This window comes from Peromyscus californicus, unplaced genomic scaffold (genome assembly GCF_007827085.1).
Source record: "Peromyscus californicus insignis strain IS unplaced genomic scaffold, ASM782708v3 Scaffold_3__1_contigs__length_106647218, whole genome shotgun sequence".
NCBI classification, from domain to species: domain Eukaryota; kingdom Metazoa; phylum Chordata; class Mammalia; order Rodentia; family Cricetidae; genus Peromyscus; species Peromyscus californicus.
This window is the reverse complement of record NW_026294551.1, coordinates 49,983,468-50,004,815: the sequence shown is the minus strand read 5'-3', so window position 1 is coordinate 50,004,815 and position 21,348 is coordinate 49,983,468. Positions and strand designations below refer to the sequence as shown.

The window sequence follows — 21,348 nt, the reverse complement described above, 5'->3', positions numbered from 1 at the left end:
CCAAATATTCAAACATGAGCCTATGAGGGCCATTCTTATTCAAACAACCACTGATATTTTTCCAATATTGATTAATTAATGAAGATTGAGGAAAGGAATGCTTTTGGTAGTTATAGTAACTAGATGTGTGCCAATTCCTGTGGCTTAAAGTGGAAAATTATTTTGATAAACCTTTTATTAAGAGTAACTACATAATATTCAGACAAAATATCTTACCTGTTACCTAAACAGTTCAAAGAATCAGACATAGTAGTATACTTCTGTAATTACAACTCTTTCTAAGATGAGGCAGGATTACAAAAATCAAGGCTAGCCTGGATTATATAGTAAGACTCTGCCTCAGAAAACCAGAAGCATGCTGGGCAGTGGTGGTACACAACTTTGAAGGAATTGAAGGAATTATCATAAAGATACGATGATTAATCCTAGCACTCAGGGGGCAAAGGTAGACAGATCTCTGTGAGTTCAAAGCTAGCCTGGTCTACAGAGCTGGTTTCAGGACAGCCAGGGTTACACAAAGAAACCCCACTCGGAAAACCAAAAAGAAAAGAAAGAGAAAACTAGAAACATGCAAAAATGGGGCGGGGGTGGGGATGGGGAGATTCAGAGGAAATTTGCTATCCAGATGGATCTCTAACTTGGTGTTGGTGGTGCATGCCTTTAATCCCAGCACTAGGGAGGCAGGATAGTAATAATGCATAATAAAAACAAACATTCCCCAACTCTGCCAAGAGTTATCATTGCCCCATGAATGAAGTTGAAACTTAATATGACTAACAAGGAGTCTTTACTTTCTAGCTTTTGCCATTTTGTCCTGTTTCATTTGTGCCTCTTTGTTCAGTCATAGGCCCAGCTCTTTCTTCATTGTAGATATTCTTCTATAAAAAAATCTTTCACCCTTCCTTCTTTCCCTTTGAGGCAGGGCTTCACTATGTAGCCGTGGTCATTTTGGAACTCAGAGATAGCCACCTACCTCTGCTTCCCTTACCCCAATAAAGCGTATGCCCCATTGTGCCTGGTTGTCTTTCTTTTACTTTTGAGACTGGATGTCACAATATAAACCTGGCTGGCTTCAGATTTGTGTAGTTCTTCCTGCCTCTAAAGTTCTGGAATTATAGGTGTCTGCCACCACACCAGCTCCTTTTCTGGCTATTCATGATTGTTATATGCCCTTCTTTTGTACTGCTTTTACCCTGATTTCTGGTATTACTTTTAGAGCATCTATTATACATTGTCATCACTTACATATTTTTTGGTACTAATGAACCCATGATAGTCAAATGCTAGGTAATACAGTATAGAATGAAACTACATGAATAGGATTTTTAGCAGAAGTCAAAGATTATTTAGTAAACTATTTAAGAAAGGCCCCAGAGACAGGAGGGTAGTACTTGAGCTAAACTTTGAAGGAGTCATTCATCATGACGACATGATGATGGTCATGCATCTGTACTTAACAGTCCATACCAGGGGCAAACCCTGCTAAAGGTGAGATAGATACTGGACATTTTTCTGCCTTGCCTTTACATTATTTATATGAAATAAGCAATGGACACAGTATCATGCTGGTTAAAAAAAAATCATGGAAAGTGTGTGCAAATGTTTCAGAATTTAGGGTACATTGACAAAAGTGAGAAGCAGTGCTAAGTTTTCAAGGATAATTTATACTTATATGGCAATTTCCTAATTTACATAGATTATAAAATTTCACTAGACATCTGCTGAGAATGCAATAATGAGATAATCAGGATGGCTCTGTGAAGTGCTCAAGGTGGAAGCTTGAGGACTGAGTTTGGAGCCCCACACCATATAAAAGCTTGGTGCAGTAATGTGTGTAGCACCAGCATTGGAGGGCACAGGTGGATCCCAGTGGACTACTAAACAGACAGTATAGCTGAAAAGGTTGGAAATGAGATAACTCATGTATATAATCCTTGTGCCTTCACTACACCAAATTCTTGTCAACAGTAAAGTGCATATGTGTATTCTTTCCTAGTAGCCTGCAACATAGTTGGGAATTAGTGAAAGATATGTATGCATAAACATAATAAGATTGAAGTATGGTTCATATCTTAATGGTATCTTTAAAATCTTATTCAAACCGGGCGTGGTGGTGCATCCCTTTAATCTCAGCACTAGGGAGGCAGCAGCAGGCAGATCTCTGAGTTCCAGGCCACCCTGGTCTATAGAGTGAGTTCCAGGACAGGATCTGAAAAACCATTGTGTGGGGGAATCTCTATTCAAAAGTGAAAACACAAGATTGGCATTTTAAAATACAGTACTGACTTTATCTGTTTGCTTATTTTTTTTTTTTTTTTTTTTTTTGGTTTTTTGAGACAGGGTTTCTCTGTGTAGTTTTGCGCCTTTCCTGGAACTCGCTTTGTAGACCAGGCTGGCCTCGAACTCACAGAGATCCTCCAGCCTCTGCCTCCCAAGTGCTGGGATTAAAGGCGTGCGCCACCACCGCCCGGCTCTATTTGCTTATTTGATTTGTAAAAATCTGTTCAAAGTCAGGAAAAGTTTAACTGTGTTAAAATGTAGATTAATTCTTGACTTTAACTTTTTTTTTTTTGAGGGGGGCATGTTGGAGTGTACATTAATTACTTTCTTGTTGCTGTGACAAAATAATTGATAAAAACAACTTAAGAAATATTTATTTCAGTTTCTATTTCATCAGGTGTGTTTATTGTGTAGTTTCCATCATGCCTGGGAAAGTGTAATAGCTGGAGTGTGACAGCGGTAAGGTGATGGGAGGGAGTATGAATCCTAGTATTCTTCTGTTTCCTTTTTTTGTTTTTATGCAGCCTTGGAACTGTAGTTAGAAGTTTTCCTGTATTCCTTAGTCTCTGGGTCTCAAGAGAACACACAGAGGCTTACATTAATTACAAACTGTCTGTGGCTCAGGCTTCTTGATAGCTAGCTCTTTCATCTTAAATTAACTCATTTCTATTAATCTATGTTTTGCCATGTGGCCATGGCATTAACGGTCTGCTGACATGTTGCTGCTTGGGCACAATCCATGGAATGGTTTCAACCACATTCCATCTTAAACTGTTTTGGAAACATCCTCAGAAATGCACCAGAGGTTTGTCTCCTAAGTGATTCCAAGTTGAAATAGGTTGAAAAATGAAAATGGATCTGATATCAGCATATGAAATTACAGTTGTTGAACTAACACCACCATTGACTGCTCAAAAAGTTAATGTGCTGTATTACCCTTACTTCCATTATTAGATGGCCTATCTTCAGAATGATGGCAAGTGCTATATGAGAATCATGTACCTGTTTAGATTTTTGGCAGGTCCTTTCTGAACTGCTCTTTCACATGTTTTGTCCTCACTGCCCAGTTTGAATCACTCAGCCCTCAGCTTTCTTGACAGATAAAATAATTGATCGTTTTCCTGGTGACTGATATATACATACATGCACATGTATATTCATTATCATGATTGTGATGGTGGCTTTAAAGGTGATAGTATATTAAAATTCATCAAATTATATAGTTTACGTAGATACAGTTTATCTAATGTCAGTTTTCCTTTTTTTTTCCCCTCTTTTTTTTTTTTTTTTTTTTTTTCCTGAGATAGGGTTTCTCTGTGTAGCTTTGGCTGTCCTGGAACTCGCTCTGTAGATCAGGCTGTCCTCGAACTCACAGAGATCCACCTGCCTCTGCCTTCCAAGTGCTGGGATTAAAGGCTTGTGCCATACCGCCCGACCAGTTATACTTTCTTAAAGCTATTTAAAAAACTCATGTGACATGCCCATTACCAATAAGTCATTATTTTATTAAGCCCTGTCTCTGACCTCTTAAGGTTTTCTACTCCATACCTGCTCTTTGATGATCCTTTGTGGCCTTTGTTTCTCCATCTTGCTAGTTCCTTGTCTCTGTTATTTTCTGTCTTCATTATATACTCTCCATGCCAAAGCACTATTTAGAAAAGAAAAATCTCATAATGCCATTGCTATTTCTGTAGGCACCAGCTATTCTTAGAAAGCTATTCCTGTTGAAAGCTGTGGCAGACAGAGAGGTCAACACACACAAGCAGAAGAGATGGAGCCTCTTCTCTCTTTATGTTCAGAGACTTACGGTCCACACAAGAACTCCATCTGGAGATGTGTGTACCTTAGAGGCATCATGGCAGATAGATAGGTGCTAGTGTAAGTAAGAGTTGGTAAAATATAGCAGTTCTAATACAAAGGTGCTTTTGGTTCTTAATATATTTTATTTTATTTTAATGTGCATTTGTGTTTTTGCCATGGGTGTGGGGATCCCCTGAAACTGGAGTTATAGACAGGTGTGAGCTGCCATGTGGGTGCCGGGAATTGAACTCAGGTCCTCTCGAAGAAGAGTCAGCACTCTTAACCCCTGAGCCATCTCTCCAGCCCTGCTTTTGGTTCTTTATAAAGGAATTGTAAAGGCTAAAGCAAAAACTTGCCATTCTTGATTTGATTTGACTTTGGGTTTTCTTTGAACTAAAATATCTGGAGAATCAGCCTTAGTTATTTGAGTCTTTACAGGCTTTCTTAAAGCCTACCTAGAATGCTAAGACCGTGGTTGGAACTTAGGGTAGATGTAGGAAGACGGTACAATTCCATCTGGGTAGTTTGCTGTACCCGTGGCTTGTAGTATGGAAATGTTGTCATAAGGCAGCATTTTTATAGTTTTCATAGTTATGACTTTTTTATGTGCATGTTCTGTAATTTACTTGTTGGAGAAAAACTGTTTTAAAGTTTTGATTGAAATTTTCTTTTTCCACAGAACTCAACAAAAATCCAGTGGAAGGCTTTTCAGCAGGTTTAATAGACGACAATGACCTCTATCGATGGGAAGTCCTTATTATTGGACCTCCAGATACACTTTAGTAAGTATACTGGAACTGACATCTTCAAATAGTTACTCCTTTAATAAAATTAAGTTTTAATTTTGAAAATTAATTTTTTTAAAGGAGTAACCAAAATGGTTGATCTAATATCATTTGTCTTAAATAAATTTGATAATATGTAGAGCCTTTGTGTTACACTTGAAGCTCTAATGTCTAAAAACTGTTTTTAAAAGTACAGTTTCACGGGGGCTGGAGAGGTGGCTCAGTGGTTAAGAGCACTGGTTGTTCTTCCAGAGGTCCTGAGTTCAATTCCCAGCAACCACATGGTGGCTCACAACCATCTGTAGTGAGATCTGGTGCCCTCTTCTGGCCTGCAAGCATGCATGTAGGCAGAACACTGTATACATAATAAATAAATCTTTAAAAAAAAAAAAAAGTACAGTTTCACAATTTAGGTACTCTTGATGCTGGAATAAATTTGTTATGAAAAAGCTTTTTCTTTTGGTTTTTTTGAGACATGGTTTCTCCATGTAACAGTCCTGGCTATTGTGGAAATTACTTTGTAGACCAGGCCTTCCCTTGCCTCTGCCTCCTGAGTGCTGGGATTAAAGGCATGTACCACCACTACCTGGCAAGTTTTACTGTTCTTTTTATTTTATGTGCATTGATGTTTTGCCTGCACGTATGTCTGTATGAGGGTGTCAGATCTTAGCATTACAGACAGTTGTGAGCTGCTTTGCGGGTGCTGGGAATTTGATCTGGTCCTTTGGAAGAGCAGCCAGTGCTCTTAACCACCTGAACCATCTCTCCAGCCCATTTTACTGTTCTTAATGCCTTATCATTTATTAAAGAACAAGACTGCAGATTTCTGGTTTGTTTGTTTTTTTTCCTTTTAAACAGAGTTTTTCTTTTTCTTTTCTTCTTTTTTTTTGTTTAATTGAATCGATCAATTGTTTTCTATGTGTGTGGGTGTTTTGCATGCATGTTTATCTGTATACCATGTGTGTGCCTGGTACCTGAGGAGGCCAGAAGAGAGCATGGAACCTCTTGAGTTACAGATGGCTATGTGGTTGCTGGGAATTGAACCTAGAGCCCCTGCAAGAAAAGCCAGTACTCTTAACTGATGAGCCATATCTCCAGCCCTGAGATTTTTACATAGGATGTATTCTGTATATCCGTGTCTTAAGAAGACTGAAGGGAACTTCAAGGTCTGTTTTAGTAACTTTTTAACCTAGTCTCCACAGAATACATTCAGGGTGAAAAAAACGGTGTTCTGACTCTCTAGTTTGTAAGACTTAATATTAGGACATAAAATAACTGACTGCCAGTTGTTGAATCAATGAGGGAAATGAGGTGACTTTCTCAAAGTTATGTAGCCAAGCAGTGATAAGGACAGACCTAGATATGTAGTTCTTTGGGGCTGCACTCCTTGAGTTGGTATAAAGAAGGCCATGATTTGAATGTATCAACTCCCACTCACCCCCATGCTCAAGTAGTTGTTTTCTACCTACCTCGAACAGCTGGTAAAAAATGTATTTTTTTAAAAAAAAAAAAAATGAAAGGTTTGTTGGAGCCCATTTTCAGGTTCCTAGTGGCGTTACCCAGCAGATCTGCAGAGAGAGGATTGTACCACGGGCCTGAGTGCAGGTGTCTGAGATGGTCTGCAGTTGGCTGTGCTGGGGGGAGGTCTTTTGCTCTACCCCTTGGCCTTTCTATAAATACCCTAGGGCAGAGACAGTCAGGGCCCATTGGAATAGGTTCCAGGCCCTCTCGAGGCTATTCTTTATTTTCTATCTTGTTTATCTCCACACTCTAAATCCTTCTATCTAATATTTCCTGCTACTCTCACTCAAGAAAACTCTGGGGAACTGTGGGGTTGGTGGAGCTTGGAGTAGTAGAATACATTGTGGCAGAAACGAGAGAAAAGCTGCCTTAAAAACAAGGTGGAAAAGAGAGAAAAGAAGTTAAAACAAAGTAATGTAGTAGTTCGTGTTTTATATTTGGGAAAAGGTGGTTCATACTTTGTTATAGCCATTAGCAATCAGAATTATTGCTCATATATTTATATGAAATATATTTGCTTGAAGTGCGATCCTATTTAGTCTTAACAATTAAAAATTGGAATCAGATATCAGGGATGAAAGCTGAAAGATCAGAGAAGCCAGCCACTAGAGAGACTTCTTGCCTGTAAGAATCCTCAGACTGAATGGGTGTCCTGTCTACAAATCTTTGGACTGAATGGACCGAGATCCTGTCTCCACCCATCTTCTATTCTGTCTCTACCTCCCTAGTGCTGGGATTCAAGACATATGTCACCACTGCCTGGCTCTGTTTTTTTTTTTTTTTTTTAAAAAAAGACTGGTTCAGTCTTGTGTAGCCCAGGGTGGCCTTGAACTCCTGAACTTGCTCCTGAGTCCTGGGATTAAAGGTGTGTGCCACCACTGCCTGGCGTCTATGGTTAACTAGTAGCTAGCTTCTCCCTCTGATCTCCAGGCAAGCTTTATTTGTCAGAACACAAACAGAATTTCATACAACATTTGCATTAATCAGTTTTGCAGTTTTAAATGAATTTGATTATGCCATAGCATTAGAGTCTTGCTGCCAGTAGCCACTGGAAACCTTTTTAGAAATACCCCTTCACATTCACATTGTTATTTGAGGTGAATTTCTTACTAACCTGGTCTGTGAGCCTAACACAGTTCTGGTCTGTTCTTTATGTTTATTCTTCTGGGTTTAAAATATTGTTTGTTTTTTTCCCCAGGCACAGTGCCTCAAGGGGAGACATAGGAACAGTCTGATGATAGAAATCTATTTACCCTGAGTATAACTGAAATGAGAGACATTCTCCTAAACCAAGTCCTTACAGAGCACTATTTAGGAATCCATGCCTAAGCTTCATTCAGCTCTTAAGGGCTCACTGAATTTTTTGTCCTTACATGTATTATGTATTTGTGGCATGTATTACTAGCTGGTTAGTGAATGTGTCACATACACTTTCTGGGTTTTTAAAGATAGCTACTTTGAGCATTTGGTGCAAGCTTTTAATCTCAGCACCAGGCAGCAGGTCTACATAGTGAGACCCTGTCTCAAAACAAAATCATGTTTGTAATACCATTTTAGTTAACAGGCTATTCTTTTTTTTTTTTTTCTTTTTTTAAGATTTATTTACTTATTATGTATACAGTGTTCTGTCTACATGTATCCCTGCAGGCCAGAAGAGGGCATCAGCTCTCATTACAGATGGTTGTGAGCCACCATGTGGTTGCTGGGAATTGAACTCAGGACCTTTGGAAGAGCAGTCAGTGTTCTTAACCTCTGAGCCATCTCTCCAGCCCCAGGCTATTCTTTTAATGTGCGTGCTCCCCTCCACCCCGTGTATGTGTAGCCCAACCCTGACTATTATGTTGTTTGTTTTTAAGGATTTGTTATTATTTTTAATTATGTGCACATATCTGGGTGTAAGTATGTGCATGGGAGTAGAGTTGTTTCTCAGAAGTGGAACTTGTCAGATCCCCCTGGAACTGGACTTATAGGTGGTTGTGAGCCACCTGATCCCTCTAGAGGATCAAAAAGTGTTCTTACTGCTGAGCCATCTACCCAGCTCCCATTGCATGTTTTTTAAATGTGTTTCTCGCTGTATGTTTCTAAAAGTGTTGGCTGTTGAAATGTGAATAGCAGTCACATTTGTGGCAACGTTGGACTTGTTAACAAGACACTAGCCACTTCATTGCTTTTCTGAAATCTGTAGCCCTTTTTCAGGGAAGAGAATATGTACTTGAGACAGGTCCCAAGAAAGTAGCTTAAAAGGTGTAAGGAGAATGAGTGGAGAGAAAAGACTTGGTAAATGTGGCCTTTGAAAATGTTAATTTTGGGGGGAGGTGGCCACTGGAACAATTTTATTAAAGTTTGAAGAAAAACCCCAGGTTAGACAAACTGTAAATCTTAACAGCTTCTTAATGGAGGAGAGAAGAAAAAAAGCCATTTAAAGCTGGCACAGAGGTCAGCCACATGGCAGGCAACCAACCACATGGTAGGGAAAAGGCTTAGAGAAAGAGCACACCCAAAGTGTTGGGGGGAAACCCCAATGTGTTGTGGTTCTCAACCTTTGGATCGCACCCCTGTGGGTTGAAGGACCCCTTCATAGCAGTTGCATATCAGCTATCCTGCATATCGTATTTATATTATGATCCATAACAGTAACAAAATTACAGTTTATGAAGTAGCAATGAAAATAATTTTTTGGTTGGGAATCAACATAGCATGAGGAACTGAATAAAAGGGTCTCAGCTTTCGGAAGGTTGAGAACCACTGTCTTGAAAGAAAGATAAGGAAAAGTTGACAGACTTACAATGATGTTTATAAGGCTACTAACTCTAATTAAGTGCTTTATAGAATATTAAGTTCTTGAAAAGTGTTTATTGACTTAAGTGCAAGGAAGTGATCTTGTAGTTTCAGTAGTGTGAAGAGGATGGAAGGATTGAAAATAAATTAGCATGGATTTGAGTAATACTTTAACCTCAGCAGTCAGTTTACCACCATAAAATGGCCTGAGATGTCAGCTCAGAAAAAGTAGTACTGCAAAATTCTATAAAAATATGATGTGCTATTTTGTGATGTATCACTAATTTAGTCACTAGAGGGCACTCCATATACTATTTAGAGTCTATTCAATCAGTGGCTAGTACGTTCAAGTGTTGCTTTAAGAGTGATAATTACTGAGCATTTATTTAGTCCTTTTACCCATCTTCACCTAGTGTAAGTTTTTATTACTCTTATATCCAATATTGAATTTTTCTAGTGCTATCTAGATTTTCTTAGCCAGACATGGTGGCACATGCCTTTAATCCCAGCACTTGGGAGGCAGATCCAGGCTTTTAAAGCTGGTCTGGTCAGTAGATCAAATTCTAGGACAGTCAGAGCTACACAGAGAAGCCTTGCCTTGAAGACCCCTCCCCCAAAAAAGTTTTCTTCTGCACGCAATATTTGGAAACAAAGCAGGTTCAGAACCCTAGGCAAATGCTGGACCACTGACAGACTGAAAACTAAACCTTTGCAAGGGCAATAAGTTCTTTTAACCTCTGTGTCATTTCCCCAGCTCTAAATCATTCCTTTTTTTGTGGTTAGGCTTTCTACTACCTTTATTCCCCCCCCCTCCCAATTCTAACTTCTGATGACTTAGTATTTGAGGCAGGCTCTCATGTATCCCAGGCTGGCCTTCAATAACTTGCTATGTATTGGAGGAGGACCTCTAATATTCCTAGTTATCTTTCCACTAGTGCCCTCCTATAGCTTTGGAAACAAGTTGGATTTCTCCCCCTTTTAAAGCCCTTAATTTGTATTATGTCCAGCTTCCTCTTAACACCTCCCCTCAAAAAAGAAAAGAAAAGGAAAAAAAAAAAAAAAAGCTTAGATGTTGCTATGTTTCTCAGGCTAGTCTGGTCCTTACTGTGTGGCTTAGGTTTGCCTTGAACTCTCTGGAATTACCTTTACTGTAGCTTACCAAGTTTGGGGTTGACAGGCATGTACAATCATACCCAGACTTCATCTTTAACTGTTAATTTTCCCATGTAGATTGTCTTGTTTCATTGTGCTTGTACTTTATCATTTTTCTTTTTAATCTTTTATGGAGTTTTTCTTACTGCTTTTCTCAAGTTTGATTTTTTTTTTTTAGTTAAACTCTGAGCCCCCAGCTTACCTCTCTAATATTTGGAAATATTTGATATTAATAGCACCGTTCATTAATGTGTATGAGCCTGAATATATGTTTATACACTCTGAGTATGTAGTGCCTATGAAGACCAGAAGAGGGTAGGGTGTCTGATAACAGATTGTTGTTAGTCTCTATGTGGGTCCTGGAATATCAACGAGTGTTCTTCAGCTGCTGAGCCATCTCTCCAGTCCCTTCTCTTTAAAACAAACAAACAAACAAACAAACAAACTGCTATTTGTGTGTGCTTGCTGTACATTGCAAGTGTGTGGTCAGAGTACAACTTTGTTGAGTCAGTTTTCTCCTTCCACCTTTACTTGAGTTTTGGAGATGAAACTCATGTTTCTATGCTTATGTGACAAATACCTTTACCTAAACAGGACTCTTATTGACCTACTTCTCTTTATCAAACTTAACATTTTTATTTGTTCAGACAAAAAAGCAATGAAAAATATTTATGATTAAAAATTCAACCTGTCAGGCTGGAGAGATGGCACAGAGGTTAAGAGCTCTGGCTGTTCTTCCAGAGGACCTGAGTTCAATTCCCAGCAACCACATGGTGGCTCACAACCAGCTACAATGAGATTTGGTGCCCTCTTCTGGCCTGCAGGCTGAACACTCACTGTATACATAATAAATAAATAAATAAATCTTAAAAAAAAAAATTCAACCTGTGCTGAAATGTGCAAAGCACAAAGTAAAGGATCCCATGTCTTATATCCTATAGTTAATCACTGTTATATGTAATGTTGTGTTCCTATTTTTGTGTCAGTATACAACTCTTCCCATCTTTTTAAAAATTACTTGTTAGTGTGAGCCTGCATAATATGTATATGGGTGTGTGCTCTACAGTGTAGATATGGAGGTCAGAAAACAGGTTTTGGGGATGGAGCTCAGGTGTCAGGCTTGTGTCTCAAGTGCCTTTATTTGCTAAGCCATTTTACCAGTCCAGTACATCGCACGAGGACCTTGAGCATTTGATCTCAAGTACTAGAATTAATTACTTTTGCATATTACCATTGTATCATTTTTGCTTCCTAAGGCTGACAGGTTATCCTTAATTTATTGTACACACACACACACACACACACACACACACACACACACACACACACACACGGTTGTGAGCTGCCATTTGAGTGCTGGGAATCAAATCTACATCCTCTGCAAGAACAAGTGCTCTTAACCAACTGAGCCATCTCCACAGTTCCCAGCTATTGTTCTTATACTCATCTGCTCAGGGATTGCCAACCACAGTGAACTGGGTCCTCCCATGTCAATTATCAGTCATGACAATCTCTCACAGACATCACAGTCTAATCTGACTCAGGAAATTTTTTTTCGAGGTGGTTTCTTTGTGTAGCTTTGGAGCCCGTCCTGGACCTTGCTCTGTAGACTAGGCTGGCCTTGAACTCACAGAGATCTGCCTGCCTCTGCTCAGTGCAGGGATTGAAGGTGCATGACACCATACCCAGTCCTAGAAAATTCCTCCCCCCCCCCCCCCCCCAGACAGGGATTCTCTGTAGCTTTGTGCCTTTCCTGGATCTCGCTCTGTAGACCAGGCTGGCCTTGAACTCACAAAGATTCGCCTGTCTCTGCCTCCCGAGTGCTGGGATTAAAGGCATGGGCCACCACTGCCTGGTGGAAAATTCTTAATTGAAGTCTTCTTTCTTTCTTTCTTTCTTTCTTTCTTTCTTTCTTTCTTTCTTTCTTTCTTTCTTTCTTTCTTTCTTTCTTTCTTTCTTTCTTTCTTTCTTTCTTTCTTTCTTTCTTTCTTTCTTTCTTTCTTTCTTTCTTTCTTTCTTTCTTTCTTTCTTTCTTTCTTTCTTTCTTTCTTTCTTTCTTTCTTTCTTTCTTTCTTTCTTTCTTTCTTTCTTTCTTTCTTCCTTCCTTCCTTCCTTCCTTCCTTCCTTCCTTCCTTCCTTCCTTCCTTCCTTCCTTCCTTCCTTTCTTTCTTCTCCTCCTCCTCCTCCTCCCCCTCCTCCTCCTCCCCCCCCCCCTCCTCCTCCTCCTTTCTTCTTCTTTCTTCTTCTTCTTCTTCTTGGTTCTAGGGTCAAGTGGATAATAAAAACTAACCAGTAAACACTCCACATTTATTTTGTTAGTGGGTATCATATTGGAAAGTACAGAGAACATTATTAATATTGCAGAGGTTACCACTTTGTAAGGTCAATAGTATCAAACCTCCTTGAGAGACCTTTTTGTTTACTACTTCCTCCTAATGGACATATATGTACCAAATGAATTTTTATTACATGATGAAATGAATAAACAAGTAGATAAATAGAAGTGTCAGTCTGTTCCCAGATGGGGAACCACAAAATGTGCCTAAACTTTGAGATGAGAAAGAGGTTGATGGGTATGGCCAGAACAAAGAAAAATGATCATTTGAAACCAATATAGAAGATTCAACTTGAATCATGCAGACAAGATTAAATTCCCCGAATTTCATTTGAAGACATGCACTGAAAAGACTTGCAGCATAACACCAGTGCGATCTGATCTAGACCGGTTTCCAATGATCCCTTTTATTTCTACTAACCTGTGGAGAGTTTAACAAAGCAGTATTTATGATGGTTTATTAAACTGTATTTGCAGGGAACCATAATTATTTTTTCTTCCTTTTTATTGTTTTATCTCTTGTACACTTTTATTTGTCTGATTGACTGTGTACTTGTAAAGAATAACTTAAATTCATGAACTTGTTTTTCTATTTTTTCCAGTGAAGGTGGTGTTTTTAAGGCTCATCTCACTTTCCCAAAAGATTACCCCCTCCGGCCTCCTAAAATGAAATTCATTACAGAGATTTGGCACCCGAATGGTAAGTTTTCTAGTTTTACTTTCACATTTGCAAATAAGATGATTTGTAATTAAAGATTTTACAGCAATCTCAGTGAGATTGCTCTGGGATTTCATGTTTTTGTGCATATGATCTTGTACTAGACTCTAAATAGATAAGTATAAAAATTTTCTTTTTCTTTTCTTAATTTTCTGCTTTTTCTGGAGATGAGGTATGACAAGTTTGAGTTCCAGGTCAGCCTGGACCTCACTGTGTATCTCATGCTATCCTTGAACTTTTAATAATCTTTCTGCCTTAGGCTGCCAAGGGCTCGGATTACAGGCAAGAGCCATTACCATCAGGCTTTTAGAAAAAAGAGCTTTTTAGAAAATTGCCACTGGGTTGGGAATATAGTTCAGTTGGTGGAGTACTTAACCTCGATTGCAAAAAGCCTTGGATTTGATCCTCAACTTTTCATAAAATGGGTGGTGATGCAAGTATGTAATCTTCTAGCTATATAGCAAAGAAAATTGTAGAGATATATCTCACAATCATATTAAATTTCAGCAGCATTCATGTTATCCAAAAAGTATCAATAATACCAATGCCTAACATTGAAAGTAAAAACAAAATGTTGCATATATATACAATGCAACATGATTTGGTAACAAAAAAAGTGGAGTGTTCTGGGGGCTGGAAGATTGCTTAGCAGATAAGTGTGTAATGTTCTTCCATCACCAAAGATGGATTTGAAGGACTCATTAGCTGTTTGAGAAAACCACAGGTAGATGATCCATTGCCTTTGGTATCTGTCCTCACATGCATAGTCACACAGAGGCATATTCATACATGGAAAATAAATAATTTTTCAAAGAAATGAGGAAATGGAAATAGTCATTTAATAATTCCATTTATATGAAATTTCTAGAATATTCCACTCTGAAGACTCAGAGTATATTCATAGTTGCTTAGGACTGTTGAAGATTTTGGAGGGGAGGAAAACAGTTAATATCAATTGTACAATGTTTCTTTGGGAGGTGATCAAAGTTGAGTGTGATTTGGTGTATGATTCAGTAACTGTATTATATAGAAACAGTTAGACTATATGCTTCAAATGGTTGAATAGTATGGTGGGTTTTTATGGGGACACCTGGTAAGATTGTTCAGTAAGTAAAAGTTCTTGCCATGTAAGGCTGATAACTTGAGTTCGATTCCTGGAGCCCATGTTGAGGTGGAGATTCCATTCCACTAAGTTATCCTTTGGCCTCTACACAAGGCCTATAGTACACATGCTCGCACATATACACAATAGTAATAAATTAAAAAAAAATTACATGCAAGTAATAGTTTGTAGCTTAGATATATTCCAGTTTGGACTTGTTTGGTTTATTTGTTTGTTTGCTTGTTTGAGACAGGTTATCACTGTGTAGCATTGACTGGCTTGAAATTACTTATGTTGACCAGGCAGACCTTAAACTCTGAAGTCCACCTGCCTTTGCCTCTCAAGTGCTGAGATTAAAGGTGTGTACCACCATGCTCAGCCCTCAAAGGATTTCACGTGGATTTGAATAAAAGAATAGAGGAATAAAGCCAGTTCTAAAGAAAGTTGAGATGAAAGGGAAAAAAAAGCAACAAACAGATAGACAAAATACTATATGGGGAAATCAAGCATTTTGGCAAAGTAGGTGTAAATATTAAGTGTATAGCTAGCTAAAGAGTTACCAGGCAGTGGTGGCACACACCTTTAATCTCAGCATTCACTCAGGAGGCAGAGCCAGGTGGATCTCTGTGAATTCAAGGCCAGCCTGGTCTACAGAGCGAGATCTAGGACAGGCACCAAAAGTACACTGGGGTGGGAGAGTGGTTACCGTAAATATCTCACAGAGATCATAGTTGTCACCCAACATGTATTTGGAAAAGTAAATTGAATCAGACAGAGATCACTAGAATTTAAACAGTATCAGTATGGAAGAACATTACTCCTGAGTAAGGCAGTGATGATGTCATCATCACACATTTCTGATGGATGTATAAATGACATACTTCTTTAAAAGTGTCATTTGGACCTGGCAGTGGTGGCGAACGCCTTGAATCCCTGCACTTGGGAGTCAGAGGCAGGCAGATCTCTGAGTCTGAGGTCAGTGTGGACTACAGAGTGAATTCCAGGACAGCCAGAGTTGTTACACAGAGAAACCTTGTTGGGGTGGGCTAGTAGGGGGAGGAATGTGATTAGGCATGATTCTAATTTTGGTCATGGAAACATGATCTTTACCTGGAATGTATTCCACCAACGTTTAATGGCTGAACCTTAAAGACATTATAGTAATTGAAATATGATAAACTGAAAAGAACAAAAAATGTGTGATCGTGTGATTCTGCTTCTATGAGATACTTCAGTAATTAAAATGGCAAGATCAGGGGCATTTCTAGATACCAAAGAGTTGGGAAAAGTGAGGAGGTTGTTTGTATACACAATTTGAGTTGAGGAAGATGAATGATGATTATAATTGCATGTTACTGTGATTATTTTTAATTTTTTTTTTTTTGGTTTTTCAAGACAGGGTTTCTCTGTGTAGCTTTGCGCCTTTCCTGGAACTCACTTGGTAGTCCAGGCTGGCCTCGAACTCACAGAGATCCTCCTGGCTCTGCCTCCCGAGTGCTGGGATTAAAGGCGTGCGCCACCACCGCCCGGCTGTACTTAAGTTTTAATCTGCACATAATACATCAAACACTGAAGATAGCAGGCTATAAACAGAGATCCACCTGCCTCTACCTCCCGAGTGCTGGGATGATTATTTTTAATTCTTAACACAAATGTTAGAAATTGTAATTTCATCTTATGCATATATTACAATAAAAATAAAATTTATGTCAACACATGTTTCATAATAGATATGAATCTTATTTCTGAAGTGATGGAAGAAAATAAAGACAAAGATTCTAAAGACTGTAATCTAAAATGATTTAAGATTCTAGATTAATGGTTGGTTTTCAAAGCCACTTTTTGGGGTGGGGGGTCTGAGACAGGGCTTTTTTGCTTGTTTATTTTGTTTTGTTTTTAGCCCTGGCTGCCCTGGCACTCACTCTATAGACAGACTGGCCTCCAACTCACAGAAATCTGCCTGCCTCTACCTCCAGAGTGTGGGACTAAAGGCATATGCCACTACCACCAGACATAAAAACCATTTTCTTTTAAAATTGTCGTTATCATTATTGTTATTCTGGGGTCTGCTTGCTCGCTTGTATGTCTGTCTGTCTGTCTATCATCTACCTACCTACCTACCTACCTACCTACCTACCTACCTACCTACCTACCTACCAGGTCTCATCATCTATCCTTGAATGACATGGAACTCAGAGATCCCACCTGCTTCTGCCCCTGAAGTGCTGGAGTTAAAGGCATGGGCCACCACACTTTGTTATTACTGTTAATTTATTCTACTTGTCTATTTGTATGGATGTTTTGCCTAAATGTAGGTATGTCCTTGTACCTGGTACCTGCAGAGGCCAGAAGTGAGTGTATACCCTAGGACTGCAATTTCAGAAGATTGTGCTGCCCTGTGGGTGCTGGGAATCAAACTCAGGTTCTCTAAAAGAGCAGCCAGTGCTCTTAACAATTGAGTAATCTCTCTAACTCAGTTAATGATTTTTTTTTTTTTTTATACAGGAGTCTTAAGTATTCCAGGCTGCTCTCAATCTTGTTAATCTTCCTACTTCCTACTTCCACCTCTTGAGTGTTGTACTTATGAACATGTGCTGTCATGACTGGTTTATGGAATGCTGGACGTTGAGCCAAGGCTTATGTTTGATGAGCAAATTCTCTTCCCTCTGAGCTACATACATCCTACATTCCCCCTCCAAATCTTGATCTTAAATAGATTCCTTCCAATATAATTACATATAAATATTTATTTATTTATTTATTTATTTATTTATTTTTTTGGTTTTTCGAGACAGGGTTTCTCTGTGTAGCTTTGCGCCTTTCCTGGGACTCACTTGGTAGCCCAGGCTGGCCTCGAACTCACAGAGATCCGCCTGGCTCTGCCTCCCGAGTGCTGGGATTAAAGGCGTGCGCCACCACCGCCCGGCTTACATATAAATATTTAATCCCATCTTTTCAAAGAAAACTTCTTGTTTTGTAATAAGAATGGAAAACAAAGTAATAATTAGAAAGTTTTGTGCCAAATATCAGTGTTTAATACTGTTCTTGTTTCTTTATTAATTCCATTTTATTGGATTTCACAAGCTGTGGGAATGGGTTAGAAAGATGAACCTCAGTTACAGGAAAGTTTTGTATAAATCATCAAAGACATGGGCACTTGTCTGTCATTTTGATTACATGTCAGGAGTAATTCTGCTTTACAGTAGGGCTTGTAGAAATACTTGTTGGATTACACACACACACACACACACACACACACACACACACACACACACACCATACACACCCATACACCCATCCCTTCACTCCCCCTATGTACTTTGACTCTGGGATGGGGTAGGAGGATTGCTAACAGTTCAGGGACAGCTACAGAGTGAGCCTTTTTTCAAAAACAACAAACAAAATATTTTGTACTAAGAAAGTTTATTTAGTCTTACTTGTTTTCTAAATTCCTCAAGAAATAATAGCATTTTTGTGTGTGTGTGTGTGTGTGAGAAGAAATTTACTGTGAAAGGTTACTTTTATTAATAGGGTGTTATGATTATTTGAGCATGTTTGTTTGTTTGTGGTTTCTTTTGAGACAGGCTTTCTCTGTGTAACACAGTCCTGGCTGTCCTGGAACTAGCTTTGTAGACCAGACCAGGCTGGACTTGAACTCACTGAGATCAGCCTGCTTCTGCCTCCTAAGTGCTGGGATTAAAGACAAACGCCACCCAGCACTTTGTTGTGTTGTGTTGTTTTGACAATATTTACTTTTTAAGATACAGTTGTGTCATTATGTAACCCCTATGAAATTGAGAATATTTTTTTATTTCTACTCCAATTGCTCCAATGACTGTTACTATTTGGAACTTGAGTTTAAAATGAATTAATAGAAAAGCAGCCTTATAAGTGTCCTTTATTTGTTTATTTTAAAGCTTTTGTATTATTTTTTAAAATAGTTCTCTAAACATTTATTTTATATTTATGAATGTTCTGCCTTCATGTATATATGTATACCATGTACCCATGGAAGTCAGGAGAAGGTGTTGGTTCCACTGGAACTGGAGTTGCAGATGGTTATGAGTTAGGAATTGAATTTAGGTCCTCTGCAAGATCAACCAGTGTTCTTAATCACTGAGCCATCTCTCTAGCCCCTATTTTATTATTTTTAGTGTATGGATATTTTGCCTACATGTATGTCTATGTACCACATGCATTCCTGGTGCCCACAGAGGCCAGATGAGGGTGTCAGATCCCCTGGGACTGTAATTAGAGATGGTTGTGAACTGCCATGTGGGCCCTGGGAATCAAACCTGGGGCCTCTGGAAGAGTAACAAGTGCTTTTTGTTTTTGTTTCGTTTTTCCAGACAGGGTTTCTCTATCTGTCCTGGAATTCACTCTGTAGACAAGGCTGGCCTCCAACTCACAGGGATCCTTTGCTTCCTGAGTGCTGGAATTAAAGCAGTGCTCTCAACCACTGAAACATCTCTCCAGTCAGTAGCCCCATTTAAAATTTTCACTTATTGAACCTTGAGGACCATCTTACTAGAGTTTGAGAGGAAAAAAACAGAACAGGACAGCTGTAAATGCTGGGAATAGAAAGATGGAGAAGTGAAAAATCATGTCTTTTGAGTTAGGGACAGGGACAGTAGTGGAGGTCTGTATCAGCTGTAATTTTAAAGAATGTAAAATATAGTTAAGTATAGCTTATATTCCTGTTTGAGTTTTGAGATGGCTCCTGTGCATTTGGTAAAATCTGTAGCATTCTCAAAAAGTTAGATTACATGTAAGTAATGTTTTATATGTACTATATGGATAAGTAGCACATTTGTAATAGATTATATATAACCAAATTTAAACAATTCTTATTCTGTAATTTTACAGTTGATAAAAATGGTGATGTTTGCATTTCTATTCTTCATGAGCCTGGGGAGGATAAATATGGTTATGAGAAGCCAGAGGAACGTTGGTTGCCTATCCATACTGTGGAAACCATCATGATTAGTGTCATTTCTATGCTGGCAGACCCTAATGGAGATTCACCTGCGAATGTAGACGCTGCGGTAAGGTATTTGTTTGCCTGACAACTGCTGCTTCCATCCTTTACCTTTTCATTCTCTCTCTTAATGAAGCTCAACATAAAATTTAGTACTTACATATATGTGTGTATAAAATATATATATATATATATATATTAGTGTGTGTCTTTATTTTCATACAAATCAAAATTTATCATGTATTATTATTTTGAAATATGTAGATACTGTGGGATAGTTAATTTGAACTAGTTGACATGCATTACCTCACTAATTTATGTAGTGAGAACAACTAAAATTTTATTTTGTTAGTGTACAAAATAATGGATTTCATTATGACATCATATGTACATGTAATTGTATCTCGCTGTAGTTTTGTCTTGGTTTGAGGACTTTTTTCTTCTAAAGAATAAGGTATAGAAATTGTTATTGTCTCTTTCTTTAAATGGATATTATTTATAAGAAAGAGAAATACAGATCAGCTGTTTTTTTGAGCATTTCCTATTATCTACTTATTTGGTAAAAATTGATTTTTGTTGTAATTGAAATATGTTGATGCTCCTGCTGGTACTGGTGCCATGCAAGGAGGTGATGTGACAACCATTGCTCCTACTTTTTCCCTGTGGTACTCAGCATCTCCATATGATGCACCTCAGTTGTCAAGTTCAACAGGAGACAATCTTCATGTTGACTGTTTTCTAATTGTTTCCAGAAGTGGGAATAGGTAATTTTCCAGTTAATTTTAATGTTTTATTTGTAAATTGAAAATTGTGACTTTTTAGGGTTTTTCACTTAAAAGTGTGTGGGTGAGTGTGTGTGTTGTGTCAGTATGTGTGTGATCTTTTTGTTTGTTTGTTTGTTTCTGGGTAGGCACATACTTTGTCCTGGCTCTTTGGAGAGCAAAGGACAACTTTTCGAGTAGATTCTCTGATCCCTAACTAAGATCTTGAAGCCCTTTAATAACCACGAATCCATTTTTCTGCAGCCCCCTCCCCCCAGAATTTTTCCAGTAGCTGTAATTAGCATAAACACTTTCTATTTGTAGTTCTCAGCCTAGTCCTTTGCAAAAGCTTGCTCTTCTACCTCACCAACTTTTTTGGGGGTCTGGTATTGGGGATTGAACTTATGTCGTTCTACATGCCAGGCAAATGCTTAATGCCTGAGCTATATTTCTAGGTGAAAATACCATGCTTTGAAAAAAAATTGGAGTGTTGGGATTGATTTTAAACCCATATCCTTGCACAAACTAGGCAAGCATGTTAAGCTACAACCCTACCATAACATTTTAAGATGTACAATTACAAAAAGATAACATTTAAAACTAAAATAGGAAGCCTTTTGTGATGGCCTTTAATCCTAGTCCTTGGGAGGCAGAGGCAGATGGATCTCTGTGAGTTCAAGGCCAGCCTGGTTTATAGAGCAAGTTCTAGGACAGCCAGGGTTACACAAGAGAAATCCTTTCTCAAAAAATAAAAATAAATAAATAAAACAAAAATCTTTGATTATAATGGGTTTATATAAAATAATTTGGTTTTATTTGTTATATCTACAGAAAGAATGGAGGGAAGACAGAAATGGAGAATTTAAAAGAAAAGTTGCCCGCTGTGTAAGAAAAAGCCAAGAAACTGCTTTTGAGTGATGTTTATTCAATAGCTAGTAACTTCAATTATTTCAGGGTAAGTTCATTTAAAAACCATACAACTCTTTGTCTTTTTTTGGTCAAATGCTATGCTAATTTTTGCAGAATGTTTGATTTAGCTATTTGACTTGGATTTATTGACTTCATTTTATTCCTCCACTTCTATTTTACTGTAGTTTGCTGCTTCTCAGAGCTGTAGCATAATGACTTGTTTTTTTGG

General features: G+C 38.4%; 1 protein-coding gene across 2 annotated transcripts in view; it reads left to right on the top strand.

Moving 5' to 3' along the window:
- Window positions 1–21,348, top strand: part of Ube2g1 (ubiquitin conjugating enzyme E2 G1) — an 84,358-nt gene that overhangs the window by 50,191 nt on the left and 12,819 nt on the right. For both annotated transcript variants that reach the window (XR_008222207.1, XM_052756202.1), the window contains exons 2-5: window positions 4,760–4,862; window positions 13,254–13,351; window positions 19,338–19,516; window positions 21,042–21,165. Coding sequence is in view for 1 of the 2 variants with exons in the window: in XM_052756202.1 (XP_052612162.1) it covers window positions 4,760–4,862; window positions 13,254–13,351; window positions 19,338–19,516; window positions 21,042–21,128 (467 nt within the window). In the remaining variant the exon portion in view is untranslated. The remainder of the gene's footprint in view (window positions 1–4,759; window positions 4,863–13,253; window positions 13,352–19,337; window positions 19,517–21,041; window positions 21,166–21,348) is intronic.